Source organism: Girardinichthys multiradiatus, chromosome 6, assembly GCF_021462225.1.
Source record: "Girardinichthys multiradiatus isolate DD_20200921_A chromosome 6, DD_fGirMul_XY1, whole genome shotgun sequence".
NCBI classification, from domain to species: domain Eukaryota; kingdom Metazoa; phylum Chordata; class Actinopteri; order Cyprinodontiformes; family Goodeidae; genus Girardinichthys; species Girardinichthys multiradiatus.
In genome coordinates, this window is record NC_061799.1 from 19,890,424 (window position 1) to 19,912,953 (window position 22,530).

At 42.3% G+C, this 22,530-nt stretch overlaps 1 protein-coding gene across 3 annotated transcripts; it reads right to left on the minus strand.

The window, feature by feature from the left end:
- Positions 1-626: 626 nt before the first annotated feature.
- On the minus strand, positions 627-20,770 carry LOC124869386 (voltage-dependent calcium channel beta subunit-associated regulatory protein). Of its 3 annotated transcripts, XM_047367181.1 has the most exons (11): positions 20,616-20,769; positions 20,230-20,418; positions 13,438-13,509; positions 10,150-10,301; positions 9,919-9,980; positions 9,653-9,815; positions 9,388-9,568; positions 9,173-9,307; positions 4,126-4,324; positions 3,109-3,310; positions 627-3,024 (listed from the first exon to the last, which is right to left on the minus strand). In XM_047367181.1, the coding sequence occupies exons 3-11, from the start codon at positions 13,483-13,485 to the stop codon at positions 1,173-1,175; spliced, it is 2,994 nt and encodes a 997-aa protein (XP_047223137.1). In that variant the 5' UTR covers positions 13,486-13,509; positions 20,230-20,418; positions 20,616-20,769; the 3' UTR covers positions 627-1,172. The 3 variants fall into 3 exon arrangements, with proteins under 3 accessions (XP_047223137.1, XP_047223136.1, XP_047223138.1); XM_047367180.1 differs by lacking the exon at positions 20,230-20,418 and having other exon boundaries at positions 20,616-20,770; XM_047367182.1 differs by lacking the exons at positions 13,438-13,509; positions 20,230-20,418; positions 20,616-20,769 and having other exon boundaries at positions 9,388-9,551; positions 10,150-10,289.
- Between the last annotated feature and the right edge of the window lie 1,760 nt (positions 20,771-22,530).

Here is a 22,530-nt window from a genome sequence, read left to right on the forward strand (position 1 = left end):
TTCTTGTTCTTCTAAACTGGCAGGCCAAGGAAAGCAGTATTCAGAGATGCAGCCAGGAAACCCATGATAACTCTTGAGGAGCTGTAGAGATCCACAGCTCAGGTGGGAAAATCTGTTGAAAAGGAAACCTTTAGTGGTGCACTACATAACTCTTGTCTTTACACAAGAAAGGTAAAATGAAAGCAATTGTTCAAATGAAACTATAAGAGGTTTGCCACAAGCCATGTAGAGGACAAAGCATACGTGGCAAAGAAAGGTTGCTTAATTTTAAATTGATCGAAACTGAACTTTTTGGCCTACATATAAAATGTTCTGTTTGACCGAAAACCCTGTTCCTTTCCCACTTTACGGAAATTGCAACGTCATGATGTCAGGATGATATTCAACAGAGACAAGCAAACTGGTCAGAGGCTGCAGGATAATGACCATAAACATACAGCCAGAGCTACACAAGTATAATTTGGCTCACATCATATTCATGGCTTAGTCAAAGTCCAGACCTAAGTCCAATTGAGAGCCTCATTGATTCAGGGGGTTGAATAAAAGTACACACTGTGTTTTGTTTAAGATTTTTTTTATTTGTAAAAAATTTAAAAGCAGGTATCTTTTTTTTTTTTTTTTTTTTAAACTAATTTATAATGTTGCACTACTTTGTGTTTGTCACATAAAATTTCACCCAATCACATACACTTTTGTGGTTGTATGTGTAAAACCTCAGGGGTGTGAATACATTTGCAGGGCACCGTATCACTGTATGTGGAAACGACTGCTCTCACACAACCATTCACCCTCATGACGACTGAGACGAACAAGGACACTTGAGGAGGAACAAATATGAGAGAAATGGCTAACAACCAGCAGTAGCTTTCATCCAATCAAAGTGCTTGTGGAAGTTCAAACTGTACATTATTCACAGACACATATTTTGGACTCATAGTAGCATGCTCAAAAGTCACAAGTAAGTCAGAAAACAATGCTTTCTAAATGGATCTACATCATTGAATGTCTGTGGTGAATTTGAGTTTTCTGAATAATGAAAGACGGACATCACAGTGGCAGTTCAGGTGTGACTGGACAAGCTGGAATGTAATGCTGCTAAAGATTTCTGATACAGTGTCTAAAACATGATGATGCTTGACTTGTGGTTGTGCGATAAATACTATGTCAGAGGATTATGTAGGACTGGACCCAGGTGAGGTAGTGTGCGTTAGTAAGACCTCGGATACTGCTTGTCGGGCTTTCTCCGCACTGCGCAATCTGCCATAGAGTCTCTCGTCCACTGACGCCACCATCTTGTCTGTTAGGCTGCTCTGTGTCTGCAGGGAAAGCTCTGATAAGATAGCTTGACTGCTGTTGTTGTTCCTGTTGTCCACTCTTGGGTCCATGTGGCTCATTTGTGCTGTCACAGGGCTTGCACACTGGCTGCTTGTGCTTCCCTCCTCGTTTGTGGATATTTGGCAGCCGTCGCTCTCACCAGTCAATTCTGCGGAGATGCTTCTTGTTGGGTCTGCTCCATCTGACTTTTGGTTGGCCACGCTCCCTGCAGCTCCTTCCTCCATCTGATCTTCTGCTCTCTCTTTAGCTGCCTCCTCGGAAGCCACAACTTCACTCGCTTCTTCATCTGCGGCGCTTGCTATGCGTGAGAGGGTGCTGTGGTACCTGGTGTCCAGTGGGTACCCTGCGCTGTCGCCCCTCCTCAGTGGGGTAAACCTCTGCCTCTCCAAAGACGGTGAGTACCTTCCCCCACAGGCTGAACCCGGGTCGCTGTATTGCTTGTGTCTCTGCCACTGCTTCCGGAGGTGAACCCTGGATCTGTGTCTGGAGCGTAAAGGGGAGTCCTGCTGATCGAAGCGTGGGTCGTGACGAAGGAACTCGTTGAAGAGAGCATCTGTCTTCGAGTCAATGCTGTAGTCACGTCGGCGGAGATGGGATCGATGTGGACTGGGGGGCTGTGGGGTTGGGCTCACCAATGGAGAAATAAGCTGAGTTTGTGTTTCTGGAGGTTTCTGAGTATGGAGAGATTTCAGTAGTAGATATGGCTCTTGAGGGGTGTGAGAAAGAACACCACCCTGAGATTTCTGCTTCAGTTTTTCCTCTGTTTCTGTGCCAAGAGCCATCTGGTCCTCCAGCTCCTCCTGAAACAACTTGGTCTCCACACTCTCACATACTGAACCTTTTCTCCCAGAGCTGGTAAAAAACAGTCTCCTCTCAGATGCAGTCTTCCCCCGTGGGGCCCCAGGAGTTCCAAACAACCTCATATCTTCAGGGGCTCTGGATGGCGCTTCTATGGAGGCATAGCCACTGTCCATTTGAAGGAGTTTCCTGTTTCCTCCCTCCCCCTCCCCTCCAGCTCCGCTCCCCAACTCATCGTCTCCCCCTGATGCCCCTCTGGTTCCCCCCACTGTCTCCCCCTCTCCTTCAGGCTCATCATCCAGGTCTTGCGACAAGCAGGCGTCCAGACCTGAGCGAGCTCCTGCGCCACCAAAGGATGAGACGCTGTCGCCGTCACTGCGGACTGACTCCCGATCTGTGCTGCTCTGATCTGAGGAGGCATATTGCTCCAGAGAGGCTCTCAAGCTCCAAATGTCTCTGTAGAGGGACGGGGGTGCCTCTGAGCTCTCCTGGCGGATCATGAAAGACAGAGACGAGCCTGAGTCAGTCCTTCTTCTGGCTACGGCTCCTAATGCCGCCTCATCTCCCTCATCTGTCTCCGCATCATTCTTTTTTCTCTCATCAGCTGTGCCAAAATCTGTTTTTGCTTCCTCGGTTTTTCTTAAAAAGTCTTCAAACCTGTCCTGCATGATGGCTTCTTGTTCTGTGCCAAACAGGTTGTCATCTTCTGCAGACTCCAATTCATTTGTTGTCGCTTTGGTTCTTATCGGTGCTCCAAAAATTGTTTCTTGTTCGGCTCTGGTTCCATTGACTGCAGGCTCAGCATCCAGAGCAGGATCAGATGGGAGACAAACTTCGGCTCTTCTGGTGCTGATGCTACCACCTACCTCTGCCTTGGCCTCCAGTTTTAGCCTGCACAGGTGAAGAACACACAGTCAGTTCCTAATTTCATAAACGGCATTGTTTATGTTTACTGTGTTATAAGGAAATAAATACCTCTTGAGGAAGACCGAGGATGTAGCAGTTTCAGGATGGGGCAGAAACTCTGCAGATAGGGACTGGAGGCCACTGGTCTGAATGGAAATATGTGGGAAAGATTCAAAGGCATCATCTCGGAAAGGAGAGGAGTCCTCATCTGTGTGATCGGTGGTTTCACTCGCTGCTCTCTGTCTCTGAAAAGGTTTTCTCTTCGGGGATCCTGGGAGGAATTCAGACACATCTATCAAGATCCAAAAGTGTCACAATGTACTACAGAAATTAAAGCTGCTTACACTTGTCGTATTTTAAATCAAATTGGAAATAAATGTAATAAATACTATCAAAACGTTTATGTATTTCACAAAGCACAAATAACAGAAAAATCTACATACATCTAATGAAAACACGTTTAAGAATATAATATTACATCAGACCAATGGAAAACTGTTTAATACAGAAATGTGGGTTTAATAAAAATATGATTAATTCCTGCTTAACGGTTATTTTCAAAAGGTACTTTTGAAACCTTCTTGAACACCTTTGGGATGAATTAGAGCAGAGGCTGCAATTTGCGTTTTTCCATCTAACTATGAACATGTGGAAGATGTTTACAGAGTAGTTAAAGTTGCTATTGCTGGCAATGATGGGTCCGTCAACAAACTGGTGCTTATAGATTAAGAATAGGAAGTTAATATGTCTGTCTGTTGTGCATATTAACCAGTTACATGTTAGAGTGCATTCGATGAGCTGCCGCGATAGATCCATTATTTCATGGTGCAGTGCTGCGTAGGAACCATTAAATTCATAGATACTGTTACAACTATATACAGTTTTAACACTGAATGAGTCAGGAGTGACTATTCTGAACACAATATTTACTTATATAATAAACTAATTTATTTATATTTTTTATACATAAATATTTACTAAAATTATTCTGTGATACTTTTAGCCCTGGATAAGTTTCATCTTCCTTTTAAATCATTTAATCATACTGTTTGAAAACTCAGCATTCTTCCATGAATCTGCACAAACCTTTGGCATCCAGACTGGCGGCCCGATGACTAGTTTCAAACTTCCACCTTCTAAAGTAAGGCCCGGCACCCTCCAGACTGGCGTGTCGCCGCAGTTTGGAAAAGAAGTGCAGAACAGATGTCGGACCCGGGGGTTGCATGGACTCTCCCCTCTGCCCCAGCTTGCTCTCGGCCTCGCCCTTATTCCTGATGGCCTCCATCTTACAGAAGAGATGAAGGCAGGGGAGGTGGAGACATATTAATGAAGGAGATGTTGATGAGATGGATAGCGACAATGGGAGGCAGAGCCCTAAGGGGACAGTATTTTGTCATGTTGTCATTCTGATGCAGTGATGACTGATGTCTCTGTGCAGCAGCGGGTCTGAGCCTGGAGCAGGAGATTAATTTTCACAGTTTATGCTGGAAATCGATGGATTTGTTTGCACTGAAGAAATAAACCAAATAACGTTGACACAGACCAGACACTGGTCATTTTTGTAATTTGAGATGACACATGCAAATAAAACTCCCAAAAAAAATCAAGCAAGACCAGAAAAGACAAAAGTATTTGGTTCAGTAAAAGAAAATTTGTTTAACTTTTTGATATGTTTTTGTTTTTTAAAGGGTTCAGTTTCTTTCACCCCTTCGACGTTTTTGTACATTTCCAGTTTTAGCCATTTCTCAGACCTCTTGTACCGATCATGTCTCTTCTCTTACCCGACTTGCTGGTTGTTATATAGTTTTAAATGTGTTCATGTGACTCACACAAGCATTTAGCAGAAGGAGGTCACTTACTGTTATTTTTTATTTTAGCAGAGGTCACAATCTGTCATATTTTATAAGAAAAGAATAATCCAAATAGGAATCAGAACCACATCAGAACCATCAAAGGAAATGGGGTGCAATGTAAAATCTTCAAATAAATAAATAATTCAAACATGAATTATGAGTGGACTCATATTTTACATACCCTGTGAACTGACACACTATGGTTGTGGGCAATGTGATATTGGAACATGAAACATTAGAAGCTGGTAATGATCTACCAAAGAAGAGGGAGATTGTGATGTCGCCTATAGCAGAGGTTCCCAGAGTTGGGGTCATGACCTCACTTACAGATCATGAATTCACTAGCGTGGGGTCTTTAGAATTCAACTAGGTAACAAAAATGTTCATAGTGAAATTTTACTTGTGGTGCAAATGTTACAACAGATAACAAAACTGTATTTAAAAATAGAAAAGAAACAACATATTGTGATTGACTGACTCACTAGTATCCCACCATGAGGATCATGAGCCTCTTTCACTGCTGTGTTGCTGGTTTCAATTCTTTTTTTACAGTATTTATCTATGGAAAAGATAAAATGCACTTTATTGCACTTAAATAACAGAAATTGCCCTGATAACAGCAAAATTCGTATTCTATCTAAGGAAAAAGTAAGGACACCTTTCCCCTAATAGCTAGTATTACCTTATTTGGCTGGAATAACTTTAGAGAGATGCTTTCTGTAACCATTTGTAAGTCTCTGACATCGGTCTAAAGAAAGTTTGAACAACTTTTCATTGTGAAGGGTATTTTTTGCATGATTAGCCTATTTTAAATCACTCCACAGCATCTCAATGAGATCGAGATCGAGGCTTTGACTCAGACCAGAACTTTCCATTTTTTAATTCTCAGCCAGTCTTTGGTGGATTTATTGGTATGTTTTGGGTCATTGTTGGTTCCAGTTTTGTTCACAGATTTTTCTCAGACAGTCTCTGATATGAGGTAGAATTCATGGTGGATTAGATGATGGTGAGCTGCAGCAAAGCATCCCCACACCATGACACTTCTAACTCTGTGTTTTGGCAAAGGAATGAGGTTGTTTTCCTGGAATGCTGTATTTGGTCTATGTCAAACATATCTGTTTCAGTGCCCACAAAATTCAATTTTAGACTCATCCGTTCAAAAGAAATTATTCCAGAAGTTCTGGTCTTTGTGTACGTTCTCTCTGACAAAATTAAGCCTGCCCTTTGTGTTTTTCTCAAAGACCAAATGTTTTCTCCTTGCACAATTTCCATGGAAGCTAAACGTGTGCAGTCTTCTTCTAAATTGTACAAACATGCACATTTTCATCAACAAACATGAGAGCCTGCTGTAGATTCTATGATGACATTTTTGGAATTTTGGAAACTTCTTTTAGTATCTTGCGGTTTATTTAATGGTGAACCTGCTTGGACCTGAACATGTTGATAGTTGTTTTGATCATCCTCCACATGCAGACTGTCAGTAGAGTGCAATATTTGATTTCAGATTCTTTTAAGATCTCTGTAAATCTATTGCCACTCTAAAGCTGCTTCAGTCTTTTTTTTTTTTCTGAAGGCCCCAGACAACTATATTAACTTTCATCTTAACAGTCAGGAGAACACAAACCAAATGTCTGAGGTGTAAACAGGGCAAAACGGATTCAAAATGATGTGTAACAATGCTTTAATTATGTGCACCAGATGCCTCATGCCTGTCTGTGATTTTAGAGAGTATAACTGTGGAGGTAAAATAGCTAAAAAATGTCCATATATACAAATATCCATATGTCCAGATATGTTCATAGGTTGTCCATGTTTTATTACATGACTGTATAATGGCACAAAACTGAATTATTTCTTGACAAAAAGGCAACAGCTGGATTTGACATCGAACTTGGAAAAGGAGTAAAATTACCTAGCAACATTTTGCCAAAATGTGTTTTCTCTTTTGCTCTGTAACATGCTGTGCATTTGTTAATTTTTCATTTGTCTTTAGGTTTCTCGTGTTTAACACATTAAAGCCCGAGTACAAGTCCAGCTTTAATGAAAAAAACAGCAGTGGTTTAAACTCTTCTCCAAAATCTTATAAATAAAACATTGATCAAGAAGAAAACAAAGAAGTTCAATGAAATTAGAAGGTATCTCAGAAAGTCTTGAGCTGTTTAAAAGCATCTGATCAGATTTTGTGGCGTTTTAAATTAAAAGGTTTCTCTGAATGCTGTTCTTTGGGAGTTCTGCTGTTCACTTTTCCTTCTCTGTCTTAAAATATAAATATTTATACATGATGTAAAAGTTTAAAATAAAAAGGAAATATACTGCACGGTGGCGCAGTTGGTAGCACTGTTGCCTTGCAGCAAGAAGGTCTTGGGTTCGATTTCCGGCCTGGGGCCTTTCTGCATGGAGTTTGCATGTTCTCCCCGTGCATGCGTGGGTTCTCACCGGGTACTCCGGCTTCCTCCCACAGTCCAAAGACATGCCTGTTAGGTTAATTGGTAACTCTAAATTACCCTTAGGTGTATGAATGAGTGTGTTGTTTGTGTGTTGCCCTGTGACGGACTGGCGACCTGTCCAGGGTGTACCCTGCCTCTCGCACATAGACTGCTGGAGATAGGCACCAGATTCCCTGCGACCCACTATGGAATAAGTGGTAGAAAATGACTGACTGACTGACTGAGGAAATATACTGCTAAAAAAAATAAAGGGAACACTCAAATAACACATCCTAGATCTGAATGAATGAAATATTATCATTGAATACTTTGTTCTGTACAAAGTTAAATGTGCTGACAACAAAATCACACAAAAATCATCAATGGAAATCAAATTTATTAACCAATAGAGGCCTGGATTTGGAGTCACACACAAAATTAAAGTGGAAAAACACACTACAGTCTGATCCAACTTTGATGTAATGTCCTTAAAACAAGTCAAAATGAGGCTCAGTATTGTGTGTGGCATGCCCAGCCGTTGCCTCCCTACAACGCCTGGGCATGCTCCTGATGAGACGGCAGATGGTCTCCTGAGGGATCTCCTCCCAGACTTGGACTAAAGCATCCGTCAACTCCTGGACAGTCTGTGGTGCAACGTGACGTTGGTGGATGGAGCGAGACATGATGTCCCAGATGTGCTCAATCGGATTCAGGTCTGGGGAACGGGCGGGCCAGTCCATAGCTTTAAGGTCTTCATCTTGCAGGAACTGCTGACACACTCCAGCCACATGAGGTCTAGCATTGTCCTGCATTAGGAGGAACCCAGGGCCAACCGCACCAGCATATGGTCTCACAAGGGATCTGAGGATCTCATCTCGGTACCTAATGGCAGTCAGGCTACCTCTGGCGAGCACATGGAGGGCCGTGTGGCCCTCCAAAGAAATGCCACTCCACACCATTACTGACCCACTGCCAAACCGGTCATGCTGAAGGATGTTGCAGGCAGCAGATCGCTCTCCACGGTGTCTCCAGACTCTGTCACGTCTGTCACATGTGCTCAGTGTGAACCTGCTTTCATCTGTGAAGAGCACAGGGCGCCAGTGGCGAATTTGCCAATCCTGGTGTTCTCTGGCAAATGCCAAGCGTCCTGCACGGTGCTGGGCTGTGAGCACAACCCCCATTTGTGGACGTCAGGCCCTCATACCATCCTCATGGAGTCGGTTTCTAACTGTTTGTGCAGACACATGCACATCTGTGGTCTGCTGGAGGTCATTTTGCAGGGCTCTGGCAGCGCTCCTCCTGTTCCTCCTTGCACAAAGGCAGAGGTAGCAGTCCTGCTGCTGGGTTGTTGCCCTCCTACGGCCTCCTCCACGTCTCCTGGTGTACTGGCCTGTCTCCTGGTAGTGCCTCCAGGCTCTGGACACTACGCTGACAGACACAACAAACCTTCTTGCCACAGCTCGCATTGATGTGCCATCCTGGATGAGCTGCACTACGTGAGCCACTTGTGTGGGTTGTAGAGTCCGTCTCATGCTACCACGAGTGTGAAAGCACCACCAACATTCAAATGTGACCAAAACATCAGCCAGAAAGCATAGATACTGAGAAGTCTGTGGTCTCCACCTGCAGAACCACTCCTTTATTGAGTGTCTTGCTAATCGCCAAAGATTTCCCCCTGTTGTCTATTCCATTTGAACAACATCATGTGAAATTGATTGTCAATCAGTGTTGCTTCCTAAGTGGACAGTTTGATTTCATAGAAGTTTGATTTACTTGGAGTTATATTGTTGTTTAAGTGTTCCCTTTATTTTTTTGAGCAGTGTATATTTAAATCAATGCAGACAGAAGACTCACTGTCTTGGACCGCTGGGTTTGTGATGGTAAGGACTGCCTGTCTCCCTGGTCCAGAACGGTGGAGTGATGTGGATCTCCAGGCAGACCCCCACTCAGGCTCTGTCCCATCCAGTCAGGGACTCTTCTCTCAACGGGCTGGAAAAAGAAAATGGAAAAATGCATCAGAAGCTGAAATGCAACAGATTTTTGATACTGATCTAATGTTGTTCAGCTACCTGGTAGATGCTGAGAGGCAGTTTGGGAACCGCAGTCTCGCTGATGTTGATGGTGCTGCTCTCTGTGGAGTCACACTCCATGATGGTGAGTATCTTCAGGTCACATGGAGCTGGAGCCAGGTGGAGGTGGGTCAGTCGGGCCTTTTTCAGGTGATGGAAGTCTCCTTCAGTGAGAGTGTATCTGAGGTTGAAGGATAAACATCTGATCATTCTCCATCAGAAAAGAAACAATATAAAAATACCCTTTTGTTCAGATGGACATTACCTGCGTCCCTTTTCCAGAGAGTTTTTTTCCTGTTCATACAGTGCATATTCATTGAAGGAGACTCTGCGACCAATGGAGCCAGTGGAAACAAATCGGTCCGACTCTCCATCGTGGCAACTCGATGTTGAGAGAGCATCTGATTCATCCAGACGAATTGTGATCTCTGAGCCACAAGGACGCACCAATGAATAGGAACAAAGGAGCCTGTGACCACACTGAACCAGAAGGAATGTGTGAAACTGTAAATAAAACCGCACAGCTCTGACCTTGCGTGGGCTGAGAATCCTCAGCATAAGTCGTGTTTGTCTTCTCAGGGTCATCGCTCGCTCTAGAAGGAGGAAAAGAGTTTTACTCTTGTTGTTTTTACACAGAATCAGAAGTGCCGTGTCACGTTGTGGGTTTTCACTTCTCACATCCCACTCAAGTTGAAATCGCACCGACCCCCTGTTATCCCTGTAACTCCCCAGGTAACCTGGGACCGCTCCTGCAGGACCCACCTGGAGTAACGTCTTCCACCCAAGCAGCAGCGGTGACAGAAGAGCAGCAACAGAGAGAGCAGGACCAGCGTGCCTCCGGCAAAGACGCTCAGCAGCACCAGCAGCAGCACGTAGTTCTCCACCTGGCCGGCTGACACGGGCACATCCTGTTGCTGAGCAATCATTAAAAAAACTTTCAGAAGCTCTTCTGAGCAATGCAGCCTTTTTAAGCTCTGTCTTGTTGTACATTTCACAGAGAAGTTATCTCCACATACATTATTTGCAACAGTAAATAGTTTTGACTTTTTTACAAAATTGCCCTGTATTTAGCTCCGTTTGTCTTCTCATCAACTCTGACCAGCTTCTCCCTGCTGGAGACAAGCATTCCAAAACATGATGGTGCCAGCACCATGTTCCACAGTGGGGATGGTATGTTCAGGGTCATGTGCTTTCGCCAGACAGTTTTTTTTATAAAGTAGACAAAAAAAATTACATTTTGGTCCCATTAAATGTTTCTGTTTGTTTCCTACATGGTTTGTTTAAAACTGCAAACAACACCTTTCATGGCCTTTTATTCTCACCACTCTTCCATAGAGGCCAGATTTGTGGAGTATGCCACTTATAGTCCTACTACCTGAGCTGTGGATCTCTGAAGCTCCTCCAGAGTTACCGTGGGCTTCATGGTTGATTCTCTGATCAATGCTCTCCCTGCCCAACTTGTCAGTTTAGATGGAAGTCCATGTATTGGTACATTTGCTGTTTTTCATGGTCTTCCCATTTTCAGAAGATGGATGGAACAGTGCTCCCTGATATGTTCAAAGCTTGGGATATTATTTCCTAACCTTATCCTCTTTAAAGAGCTCCACAACTTTCTCCCTGACCTGTCTGCTGTGTTCCTTGGTCTTCATGATGCTGTTGTTTCCCTAATGTTCTCTAACAAACCTCTGAGGACTTCATACAAAAGCTGTTTTCCTACTGATATTAGATTACATGACTTCCGAAGGCTTTTTAACGTGATAAAATGTTGAGTGTGAATACTATTGCTTCCCCTTAGAGCATACGTCTTATTCTGAGTGTGCCTTTGTATGAACTATGAGGTCATTTTTAGCCCTGTTCTGAAGAAATGTAAGAACATAACCAGTAAATCAGTGCTATAAAGGCACAGGGACATCATTAAATCCTGTTTAAATGTGAGCTACACAGAACGCTGGAGTCACTGGCCTCCCACGAGAGGGTGAGTGAGATACATTTGTTTCCATCAGGCCAGAGATGTTACCAAATTACACAGTGTAATCCTGTTACCAGCTGTACGTGGGTTGGGACAGATCCCTGGTTTCCTTTTCTGGACACTTTCCTTTTCTGTGCATTCAAATTAAATGTTCTGTGAAAGACTCTTAACCAACAATATCCACACTGAAATACATATCTGTGCATTAAGGGAAAGATGAAGGTAAAAACAAAATACCTAGAAATAGAACAGCACATTGAAACTCGCTGATGGGATTTAAAAATCCGATCTTTTATCTATAAATATCACTAATCACTTACACGTTGTTCTTCTATGTACTGCTATCGCTTGGGTTGTGGGGCAATCATTTAATTTCCACTCCTTGCATTTACCTGTCATCTCTAAAGCTCCTAACTCATTCATTAATAGCAAAGCCAGTCAGAGGCGTACATTTCTCCGCTGTTATGTTTTGTTGCAGGGAACATGGCACAATTCACTCTGCTGGGACCATAATTGATTATCTTTCGTCCAAAGAGCTACACATCGGTAAGGACTCTCTTTGAGGCATTATGCTGTCAGCTGTAAGCACCATAATATTTAATGAGTGGAATTAACACTGGAAGACTCTTAAGTCCCAGCAAACACTCACCCAGATACACACTGTCTGCTCGCTCACACACTCTCGTAGGCAACCAACTGTTCTCTTTTGATTAATACACTCAGTCTCGGCTGAGCTGGGCTGGGGATGCTAATCGAAACGTCAGCAAGACCGTTAATTCAATTTTCCAACTCTTCTCAATGAGAGTGAAATAAGGCCTTTGCAGGCTAAAAATGGAAATTGGAGGAGGAGGAGGAGGAAGAGGAGGATGCCGACGCACATGAGCAATCCCTGCTGAAGACTTTCCTGGCTCTCCTCCGAATGTCAGTTTCAGAACAGAGTGGAGAATAATTGGACTCTTTTTGCCAGCATGAACAGAATATTAATCAATCGCAGTGTTTAATCTTGGCAAATGTATGAAGATGTAAAAATTGTGTCATCCAGAGATGTTCTGGAGGTGAAAAGAGGAGCCCAGAAGTTCCTCCTGGGGTTTAAATTACTCCAGGATGATGCCGCTAATAGCACCCCCTTTTCCCTTCAACTGTAACAATGGTTATTATGTCCAAACACTTAAATTTTACTTTCATCAGACAACAGCACATGTCTCCACAAGTAAAAGTGTTTGTCCCTGAGTCCATATGCAAACTGTAATCTGGCTTTTTTTGTGTGTCATTTGGAGCAATGACTTGTTCCTCACTGCGGTCTTTCAGCCCATGTCTGTACATGACTGGTTTGACTGTAGATAACAAGTGTTGGGGATCTCCTGTAAGGCCGGTAAAGTAAAACCATCAATCAGACTATCACAAGATCAGTCTAATAGCAGGAAGTCAGCAGAAAAGCTCAAATGTTTAATAAGTCTTTTTTAGATAGTTTAAAAAAAAGTAAAAAAAATTTCTCTGGAGATGAAAGAAATGAGAATAGTACTGTATTTGTGTTTGAAACAGCCACAGTTAGACGTGTGTGTGCATGCGTGTGTGTGTGTGTGCGTGTGTGCATGTACATGTGTGTGTGTGTGTGTGTGTGTGTGTGTGTGTGTGCGCGCATTGGAGCTGCCGTGACTTAATGAAACCTGCTTTTTCTACAAACTCAGCCAAACAGGAAGAACAGCTCCATCAATCAGCAGCAGGAGTGAAGCCTCTCACCGCTCTTCAAGCCATCTTTCTGACTCACTGTGCAGAGCAACAATGCAGCCAATTCTCTCTCTCCGCAGAGAAATTTAACTGAAAATAACCACAACAACTAGCTTCATCCAGAAGCATGTTCAGACCTGTTTTTTCCATCAGCTCACCTTTGCCAACCACCCCATGCAGCACCTGCAGATTAAAGCCAACACCTGGAACACTGTTTTCCCAACATGTATTTCTCTGTGGTTCCCATAAGGGTTGAAAACCCAGCAGGATTCAGAAAGCATTGTTAGAGCTTTTTCAAGCAAAACGTCACAAACCAGCACTATCTGAAGGTGTTGCTGGAGCAGTATACTCACAGTGGAGTTCTCAGTCAGACTTGTCAAGACAGGCAGATCATTGCTCATGGTCCAGGTCAGAGTGAGTGAGCCCTGTGGGGAGATGAGGAGAAGGAGAAATTAGACAGAGCTGCAGATAAACTGTAAAACATCCAGCTCAGATTATATAAATTTTACCCTCCCTCACTGATAAATTAAATATAAAATGTAAGACTGAACTTTTTGATACTTTGGAGACAAAGTTTGATTGAGCTGTGCCATGGAACTACAAAGCTGATCAGAAGATTATATATTCAAGCTCGGATAAATGTCATTTAAATTGTAGAGTATATCCTTTAATGCGTTTGTTATGGATGTATGATTCTGTGGCCTTTTCTAATCATCTCTTTGCTGCCCTAATGAAATATATCGGACCTTGTTGCTTATCTGCCGCACCGCTCACTGCTACACGCTTACACACCATAACCATTGATCACATAAAATGCAACACATAGTCAAGGATAAACTGATACGAGAGGATGACACCCTTTAGGAGGGTTAAGAACAGGAATGGATAAAAGCAGGACTCGCGCACTGCTCTTGGCTTCATTTGGCTCATCCTAGATGTGCTCAGTGGAGCCCGGTACCAAAGGTGAATGTCACTTTGTATCTGTTCATTGGCATATTTTGTACACTGATTAATTTTATATTAAATCTTGATTTTATACTTAACCATTTCTCATTATTTCACAAGGTAAATACTTTGCTGGTTTTACTGGTTGGGTCTCAGAACTGGAGAGAAACGGACCCGGTGGTGCACAGGGAGGAAAGAGAGTAAAAACTCCCATTTTACGACACTTTAATGTTTCAAAAACATGTGATGACAACTCCAGCATCTCTTGTCCTTAATCTGAAACTCTCTGATGTTGCGTCTGTCACTTTAGGAGGCCTCTCATGAAAAACTCAGTACGATGTGTTGGAAAACATGTTGTACTGTAAACGACAGCTGGTGATTTCTTGTTAGACATTTGTTTGGAGTGCCAGACTAGCTAATTGTTTGTTTAATCATTTTTGAACATGCAATTGACACACAACAGGATGAAGGAGCTACTTAGAGGCTGCATCAGCATGGGGGAGCCATGCTTGTACTCTTTAAATTGTCTCCTAAAACAGGCATCCTTGTTGTTTCCTGTTTTCCTTTGGGCTTACTTCCTATATCTGACTAGAATTATACCAGAAGCTTGTTGATGACTACAATAAAAGAGTGATCATCGAGCCTCTACAAGGTATTCTGATCTTGTGTTGATTTGAGAAAATACACAATACATTTTAACCTGGGTTCCAAATTCCTGATTTTGTTTTTTTTATTCACTGCAGTTAAGAGTTGAATAATCAATTCACCCTGGAAAAAAAGATTCCAGTGAATCATTTGTGGCCCAAAATTAATTTGACAGTCACGCCCACGATGAACGCAGGTAACCTGGGTTGTGAAAATCACACAAGCCTTGCCGAGAGCATGAGCTGGCTGTGCAAAGGGCTGTCTCCTGTAGGAGAGAATCACTTACTTAAATGTTGATTGAAATTGTTGCATGCATTAAGAAATTGCATACAATACATTAAAGAAAAACATTTAAACTCATCAATTCTACCCTCACCAAGAATGATCTGCCTTCTTGGAGTTTTCACTGCAGCTTATGATAAGGATAATTGTGGTAAAACTTTGCCAGCATAAAATAAAACATAGCTCGTAGGTGGCAGAGGAATATAGACATGAACTATAAGAATCTACTGACATCTGAAGCATTGTTTAATTTCCCTTTGGGAAATAAAGCATTTTTGAATTTGAATTATGTTTGTCACCTTTCTTTTTTCAACATTGTTTTGCAGGAGTTTGAAATTAAAGCTCTTGACTGCAGAAGCTAAGATATTCAGTCTTGTATCCTTGAAGCACTTGATCTATGACAGGATCTATGATTTATCTGAAGTCAAATCTATTAAAAACAACCAAGAAATACATAAAAACTGCATCCATGAAATACCAAGTTTTTCACTGAGACTTTCTGTTACTAGATCTGAGTTTTAAATCACTGCCTTCTCAAACTGCATACATTTCTTGCTAAAGTTACAGAAAGGATTATATATCCCATCCCAGCCTATATATTATCCTCCACCCATAGAGGCATGAGCTGCTCCTTTAGTGGTGGACTGCCATGCAGTTAACCTCTGCATTTTCTGTCAGGTTAAATTTGATTATAATGCTCCATACTGTTCACATTTTGTTACAAACTTCTTTAGGATTTTCTGAAATCAGCCAACACATTTAAGCCATTTAATCTCAGGGTAAGTAAAGTTGTTCTGTAAAGGGAGAGAAGTTTAAAGCACGAGTAGGTTCTGAAACAGTATCCCAGGCTTTGAAGCAAGACAAGTCTGTCTGCCTAAACTTACATGCTATGCAGAGAGAGCCTTAATTAAAGAAGAAGCCCATTGATCCCAGGTAACTTGGGAGGAGCTACAGAGAAGCACAGGTGAGGAGGGAGTATCTGTCAACAGGACAGACGTGGGTCATGAACTAGAAATCTGGCCTTTATTAAGTAACCAGAGTAAAACCAAGAATAAAGCCAAAGGAAGCTATGTTTGCGGCTTGCCACTTTTAGGGAGACACAACAACACAGAAGAATGCAGAAGAAGGAACAAGGTTCTCTGGTTAGTGTCATGATCGGTGGGTCTTTGTGGTTTAATTGTGACTTTGGTTTTGTAATTTGATCATTGTGGGATGTGTAGTTGGTTTTGTCACTAGGGTTCAATGCAGGTCACTCTTTTGTTTTGAGATTACTGGTCCTACTTTGTTCTGTTTCTTTGTGTTTTGGTTTAAATTCTCAATTAGTGTGTCTTTAGCCTTTGATTCCTTTCTGTTCTGTTAAGTTCCCTGTTCTTTTCTGGTTTTGTTAGTAATTTTCCTTTAGCTCCTATGTTCATGTCACCTATCAATGTTGATAAAACTCGCCTTGCTCCTATGTTGCTGATCACCTCTCCAGCAGTTGTAAGCCTATTAGTTTCTTTCATTCCTTGTCAGATCCTTTCTTCCTTTCCTCTGTCTGTTATTACTCTTACCAGTGGTTCTCTAGTTCACCTTGTGTCTCTGTTTGCATTTTGTAAGGTCCTTTTTACAATAAATATAATCTTCAGTATGAGACTTCCATTCTCCTTTCTCAGTCTAGGTTCTACTCCATCAGAAGGACATGACAGTGACATAAGACCAAACTTTTAATTGTTGCCCATATACAAAATGCTATGTGTGGTAGGGGACTGACACCACATATCTCCATGAACACACCATACCCATGGTGAAACATGGTGGTGGCAGCATCATGCTGTTGTGAAGTTTTTCTTCAGCAAGGTCGTCGAAGCGGTTTACATTTGATGGAACGATCAATGGAGCCACTTATAGTGAAATGCTGGATGAAAATATGTTAGAGGCTGCAAAACACTTGAAATTGGAGCAGAGGCTTCCCTTCTAGCAGCACAACAACCTAAAAAACAGTTGCTCAGGTGTGTAAGAGGTCTGGTGGTGATGGAAGTCCAGAGGTCGTTCAGAAACAAGCTCTAGAACAGACCAATCCTTATCGTTCAAATCAAGTGAATACTTTTAAAATTATTTTTAGGCGGATCAGCCCAATGATGCTCTGGCTCCATCTCTAAAGTCAAAAGGACTATTCTGCAAAAACGAGTCTGTGCAGCGTGTGTAACATCGGTCCACTGCTGCATTCCTCACATATGCTTATAACCCTGCTGCACATTCCCTCGCCATGAGGGAGGCTCATATTTTATGTAATATCTCAGCTCAAGGTAACTACAATGAGTCCGCAACTATGAATATCAGCAATCACGGCACACATTGTTCATGGCTGTGAATCTTTGTTCTGATGAATAATCCCCCTCAATGCTTTGCTCATAGTCACAGTCCGTTTGTTATTTTTGTCCTGACATTTGTGAATATCTTTTGAGAGTTTTCTCTCATTCACACCTAACAGAAATAGAACAGTCTGATGAAATGGTTGAAATCTAAAGTGGATTTCAGAGAAGTTGAATTCAGTGAGGATTGAATCTATTATTCACAAAAGGATCACGTGGGGTAGAGAGGAGAAAATGGTACTTTAAATAAATTTTATGGATTAACTGTTCATTGATGATATATCAGGATAAATACTAAATACATATTAAAAAAAAATTTCCTGCTAATCCGAACATTGCATCTTCAACATGCTGCACTAATCTACTCGCAGCAAAAAAGTACAAATTATGTGACTTCTAAAAAAAAAGAGGTTGCACTATATCTTATTCAGGGGCATCAGAGTAAATGGAGCAGTATACAAATACATGCCACATTTTCAGAGTTTTATTTGTAAAAAAAACAAATGTGAAAATCCTTCACTGCTTTTCACTAACCCCCCAATTACAAATTTTTTGCATAAGTCTGTCAAATACAATCCCAATAAATACATTGAGGTTTGTGGCTGTGACGAGACAAAATGTGAAACAGTTTGAGAGGTAGGAATACAGAATTTAGCAATTAGCACAACTATGTTGTTTATGACCAGAGTTGAAATGTGGCAAGAAGAAAGCCACTGTATTAAGAAAGCATTAAAACTATTATATGCTGTTTGCTGCAAGCCATGTAGTACATACAGTAAACATCTAGAAGGTTCTCTGCTCGAATGAAACAAAATTTTAACTTTATGGCCAACATGTTAAAGACTATTTGAGGCATAAAACGAAAACTTCACATCACACTGAACATATCAAACCTATGGTGAAACATGGCGGTAGCAGCATCATGTTCTGGTGATGCTTTTCTTTAGCAGTTACAGTAAAGCAGGTAAGAGTCAATGGGAAGATAGCTAGAGCTAAACACAGGGCAATCAGGGAAGAAAAGGCTACAGAAAACTTGAAACTGGTGTGGAGGTTCACCATCCAGCAACGCAATACTTCCAAGACTCTCTGTGTTATGTAGCGTGGTTTTGGAGCAAGACCCAAGTGCAGGCAGGAATGCTGGATGAGCATGGTGATGATATTTTAAATAAGATATAGTAAAACCTACAGATAAGAGCAAGAACAGAACTAGGAGCACGGACAGAGTAACGGGCATTGAAACGACTAGTAGCAGGAAATAATGGGCAGTCTAGCGGGAGGATCCATGGAAGAACAATAACCAACAGAGAACTTAAATACTGAGGGAAGAGTTGAGAATGACATTGGATACAGGTGTGTCAATCAGGGGATATGTGGAGCAGCTGAGGCAAAATGTAAGCTGGGACACTGAGGGAGGGAGACTGATTAACACAGAGGGACTGAACTAAAACACAAAGAAACACTTAATATAGGGAAAAAGACAAATACTAACCAAAGGGGAACAAACTAATAAACTTGACACAAAGGAATAAACTAGAATAGGCAACATCCTAGATACAATGATGAACACTGAGAAAATAATAGGATACGGCAAGACCTTTTAGAACATAATAAACAAGTGGGAGATGATGAGAACACAAACACAAATGAAAACCAAAACCTAACACCCAATGATCTAACATTGTGACTTTTAGCATGCTGAGAACCATCATCTACATCAGGTGTGGGCATCTGCTGCTGCAAAACTCCATCCTACAGGCTGAATATAACATTGTCGTGCACAGCATGTGTTTCTGAAGCTGGAAATATAATTGCTGAGAATTATTAAGCTCTAAATTGTTCTTTGCAGTATTAACATCACCTCCACTGATATTGTGATGTCGATTTATTTGGGGCATATTATGCAGCACTAGTTTACATCAAAGCATATTCGGGTATTTGAAGGGACCAGTGAAAGTCAAGACTTAAATCCAATCAAGAATAAGCTGCAAGACTTGAAAAGTTATGTTCACAGACACTCCCAATCCAATCTGACTGAGCTTAAGCTGTTTTGGTCAAACTCTCTCAATGTGGAAAGCTGAAAAATACATCAGAAGGCTTTAAACTGTAAGTGCAGCAAAATGTGGTTCTACAATTTCATGCCATTCTTTTCAGATGTGTATTTGTGAAATAATAAGAATTTCCAGTTCATAATTTGGGACTACCTTGTGTTGGTTTATCACATAAAATCCCATAAAAGTTCCCTGAAGGTCCAGGTTATATCAAGATAAAATACCAAAAAGCTTATTTCCCATAAATGCCTAAATGATTTAACAATTATTGAACTAAATTGTCCCCTTACCTGGAGAATGACTCCCCTCTTCAACAGGCTGTATTAGGACAGTCTAATCTAAACTAATTCACTGTCAGCATTCGTGGTAAATGCATGGATATGTAATCCTAAATGTTCAAACCTCCAAACTAAACCACTGTTTGCATCACACAATATTTGAAGCAACTGAAACACGCAAAATGTGTCTTGCACTAATTAGATTAAGTCACCTTCATCTATAACTTTAATCATATTCGCAAAAATACAGCAATACCCTTATCTCTAGACTTTTCAGCTTAATTATCAGTCAGCACTTGTTTGCAAGGAAAGTAAAAACTCAACACTGGCTCTATGTATTGAAAAATAAGAATAATAATCCCGGATTTGATAGCATGTTACACTTTCACTTCATCTCCGGTAAATCATCCAGACAGATGGGCATTTGGAGCTCAGACCGACACTTTCTAACTCTTTGCACTTCAATCACACCCTATGGTGTTTGTATCTTTATAAATACCATCAGCGGGAGGAGGGGGAGAGAGATGGGCGCTTTGCTGCATAAAACCCTGACGTTGGAGTCGGTGGTTAGGGGCTCCAGATGTGTGGTATCTTACGGTCTATAACGGGAAGTGTTGGAGGAGCTTCCCTCTACTCTGTGTGTGCAGGGGGGCTACAGAGATGCGCTGCAGCCGGCGTCGGCGCTCAGCATCAGCACCATCAGCAGCAGAAGCATCTTCCCTTCTCCGCTGAAAACCCCCCGATCAGCAGGGCTGTCCCATGTCAATGCGCCGCCTGCCCTTAGCCTGCGGGGAGGGGGATAAATCACGACATGGACCCCGCTCATGTGGGAACTCCGCCGTTTGACACCGCTCAAATAAACAGCTGTATCGCCTGTCTCTTACATAATTAAAATAATGCCATATTAGACAGGGAAAACGCCTGTGGGATCGATACGAGCTGGTTCGGGTAAAGTAAGAGGGAGGAAAAGCAAGGGACTCACCTCGTTGTAGACTTGGTGTGAAGCGGTCCACAGCTAGTCTGCCCCGTCTGCATACTTTATTCCGGGCTTCAAATAACGACTGTAGTTATGAATGAAACCACACGCGATTGGACACACCCACCGCCCGCTTCCGAAGCGCCACGTGACCAGCACTGATGATGATGCTGCTGATGATGATGATGGTGGTGGTGGTTGCGGTCATGAAGTGAGATGGAGGAGAAAAGCTGTCCTCATTCAGCAGTTTCATGAATGGCAGCTCCTGACGGGGCGGTGGCTCATCTCTTATCTTATTAATATCGACACCAGCATTAAAGCTCAGACTATCACCAATATCAGACATCCAACCTGATGTATTTTTACTTTGCTGTACTTGACTCAGCCTCTGGATCCTTGCTGTGAGATAAGCTCACAAGGATCGGTGTAGTGAACCTTTGTGTAATTTCACGCTTGGCCACATGGTGGCAGCATTGCATTTTTCTTTCATCAGTCGAAAGGAGGCTAACTGCATGCAGAGTTACAGGGGTTGGACAATGAAACTGAAACACCTGTCATTTTAGTGTGGGAGGTTTCATGGCTAAATTGGACCAGCCTGGTAGCCAGTCTTCATTGATTGCACATTGCACCAGTAAGAGCAGAGTGTGAAGGTTCAATTAGCAGGGTAAGAGCACAGTTTTGCTCAAAATATGGAAATGTACACAACATTATGGGTGACATACCAGAGTTCAAAAGAGGACAAATTGTTGGTGCACGTCTTGCTGGCGCATCTGTGACCAAGACAGTAAGTCTTTGTGATGTATCAAGAGCCACGGTATCCAGGGTAATGTCAGCATACCACCAAGAAGGACGAACCACATCCAACAGGATTAACTGTGGACGCAAGAGGAAGCTGTCTGAAAGGGATGTTCGGGTGCTAACCCGGATTGTATCCAAAAAACATAAAACCACGGCTGCCCAAATCACGGCAGAATTAAATGTGCACCTCAACTCTCCTGTTTCCACCAGAACTGTCCGTCGGGAGCTCCACAGGGTCAATATACACGGCCGGGCTGCTATAGCCAAACCTTTGATCACTCATGCCAATGCCAAACGTCGGTTTCAATGATGCAAGGAGCGCAAATCTTGGGCTGCGGACAATGTGAAACATGTATTGTTCTCTGATGAGTCCACCTTTACTGTTTTCCCCACATCCGGGAGAGTTACGGTGTGGAGAAGCCCCAAAGAATCGTATCACTCAGACTGTTGCATGCCCAGAGTGAAGCATGGGGGTGGATCAGTGATGGTTTGGGCTGCCATATCATGGCATTCCCTTGGCCCAATACTTGTGCTAGATGGGTGCGTCATTGCCAAGGACTACCGAACCATTCTTGAGGACCATGTGCATCCAATGGTCCAAACATTGTGTCCTGAAAGCGGTGCTGTGTATCAAGATGACAATGCACCGATACACAAAGCAAGACTGGTGAAAGATTGGTTTGATGAACATGAAAGTGAAGTTGAACATCTCCCATGGCCTGCACAGTCACCAGATCTAAATATTATTGAACCACTTTGGGGTGTTTTGGAGGAGCGAGTCAGGAAACGTTTTCCTCCACCAGTATCACGTAGTGACCTGGCCACTATCCTGCAAGAAGAATGGCTTAAAATCCCTCTGACCACTGTGCAGGTCTTGTATATGTCATTCCCAAGACGAATTGACGCTGTATTGGCCGCAAAAGGAGGCCCTACACCATACTAATAAACTATTGTGGTCTACAACCAGGTGTTTCAGTTTCATTGTCCAATACCTGTATGTATCGATGGATGGATGGATGGATGGATGGATGGATGGATGGATGGTGTTTATTTGAACTCATGAGAGTGTTGTGTCCCTACAGTGCAATCTAGCCTGTGACGCATTTGTCAACAACAAATAAAA

Excerpts from the sequence above, each read along its gene's own strand:
- LOC124869386 (XM_047367180.1), bottom strand. The coding sequence starts at position 13,485 with ATGAGCAATGATCTGCCTGTCTTGACAAGTCTGACTGAGAACTCCACT. Across the intron at positions 9,569-9,652 it reads TCTCTGGAAAAGGGACGCAG|ATACACTCTCACTGAAGGAG; the intron begins GTAATGTCCATC and ends CTTCAACCTCAG. Across the intron at positions 4,325-9,172 it reads AAACCCAGCGGTCCAAGACA|ATGGAGGCCATCAGGAATAA; the intron begins GTGAGTCTTCTG and ends CTCTTCTGTAAG.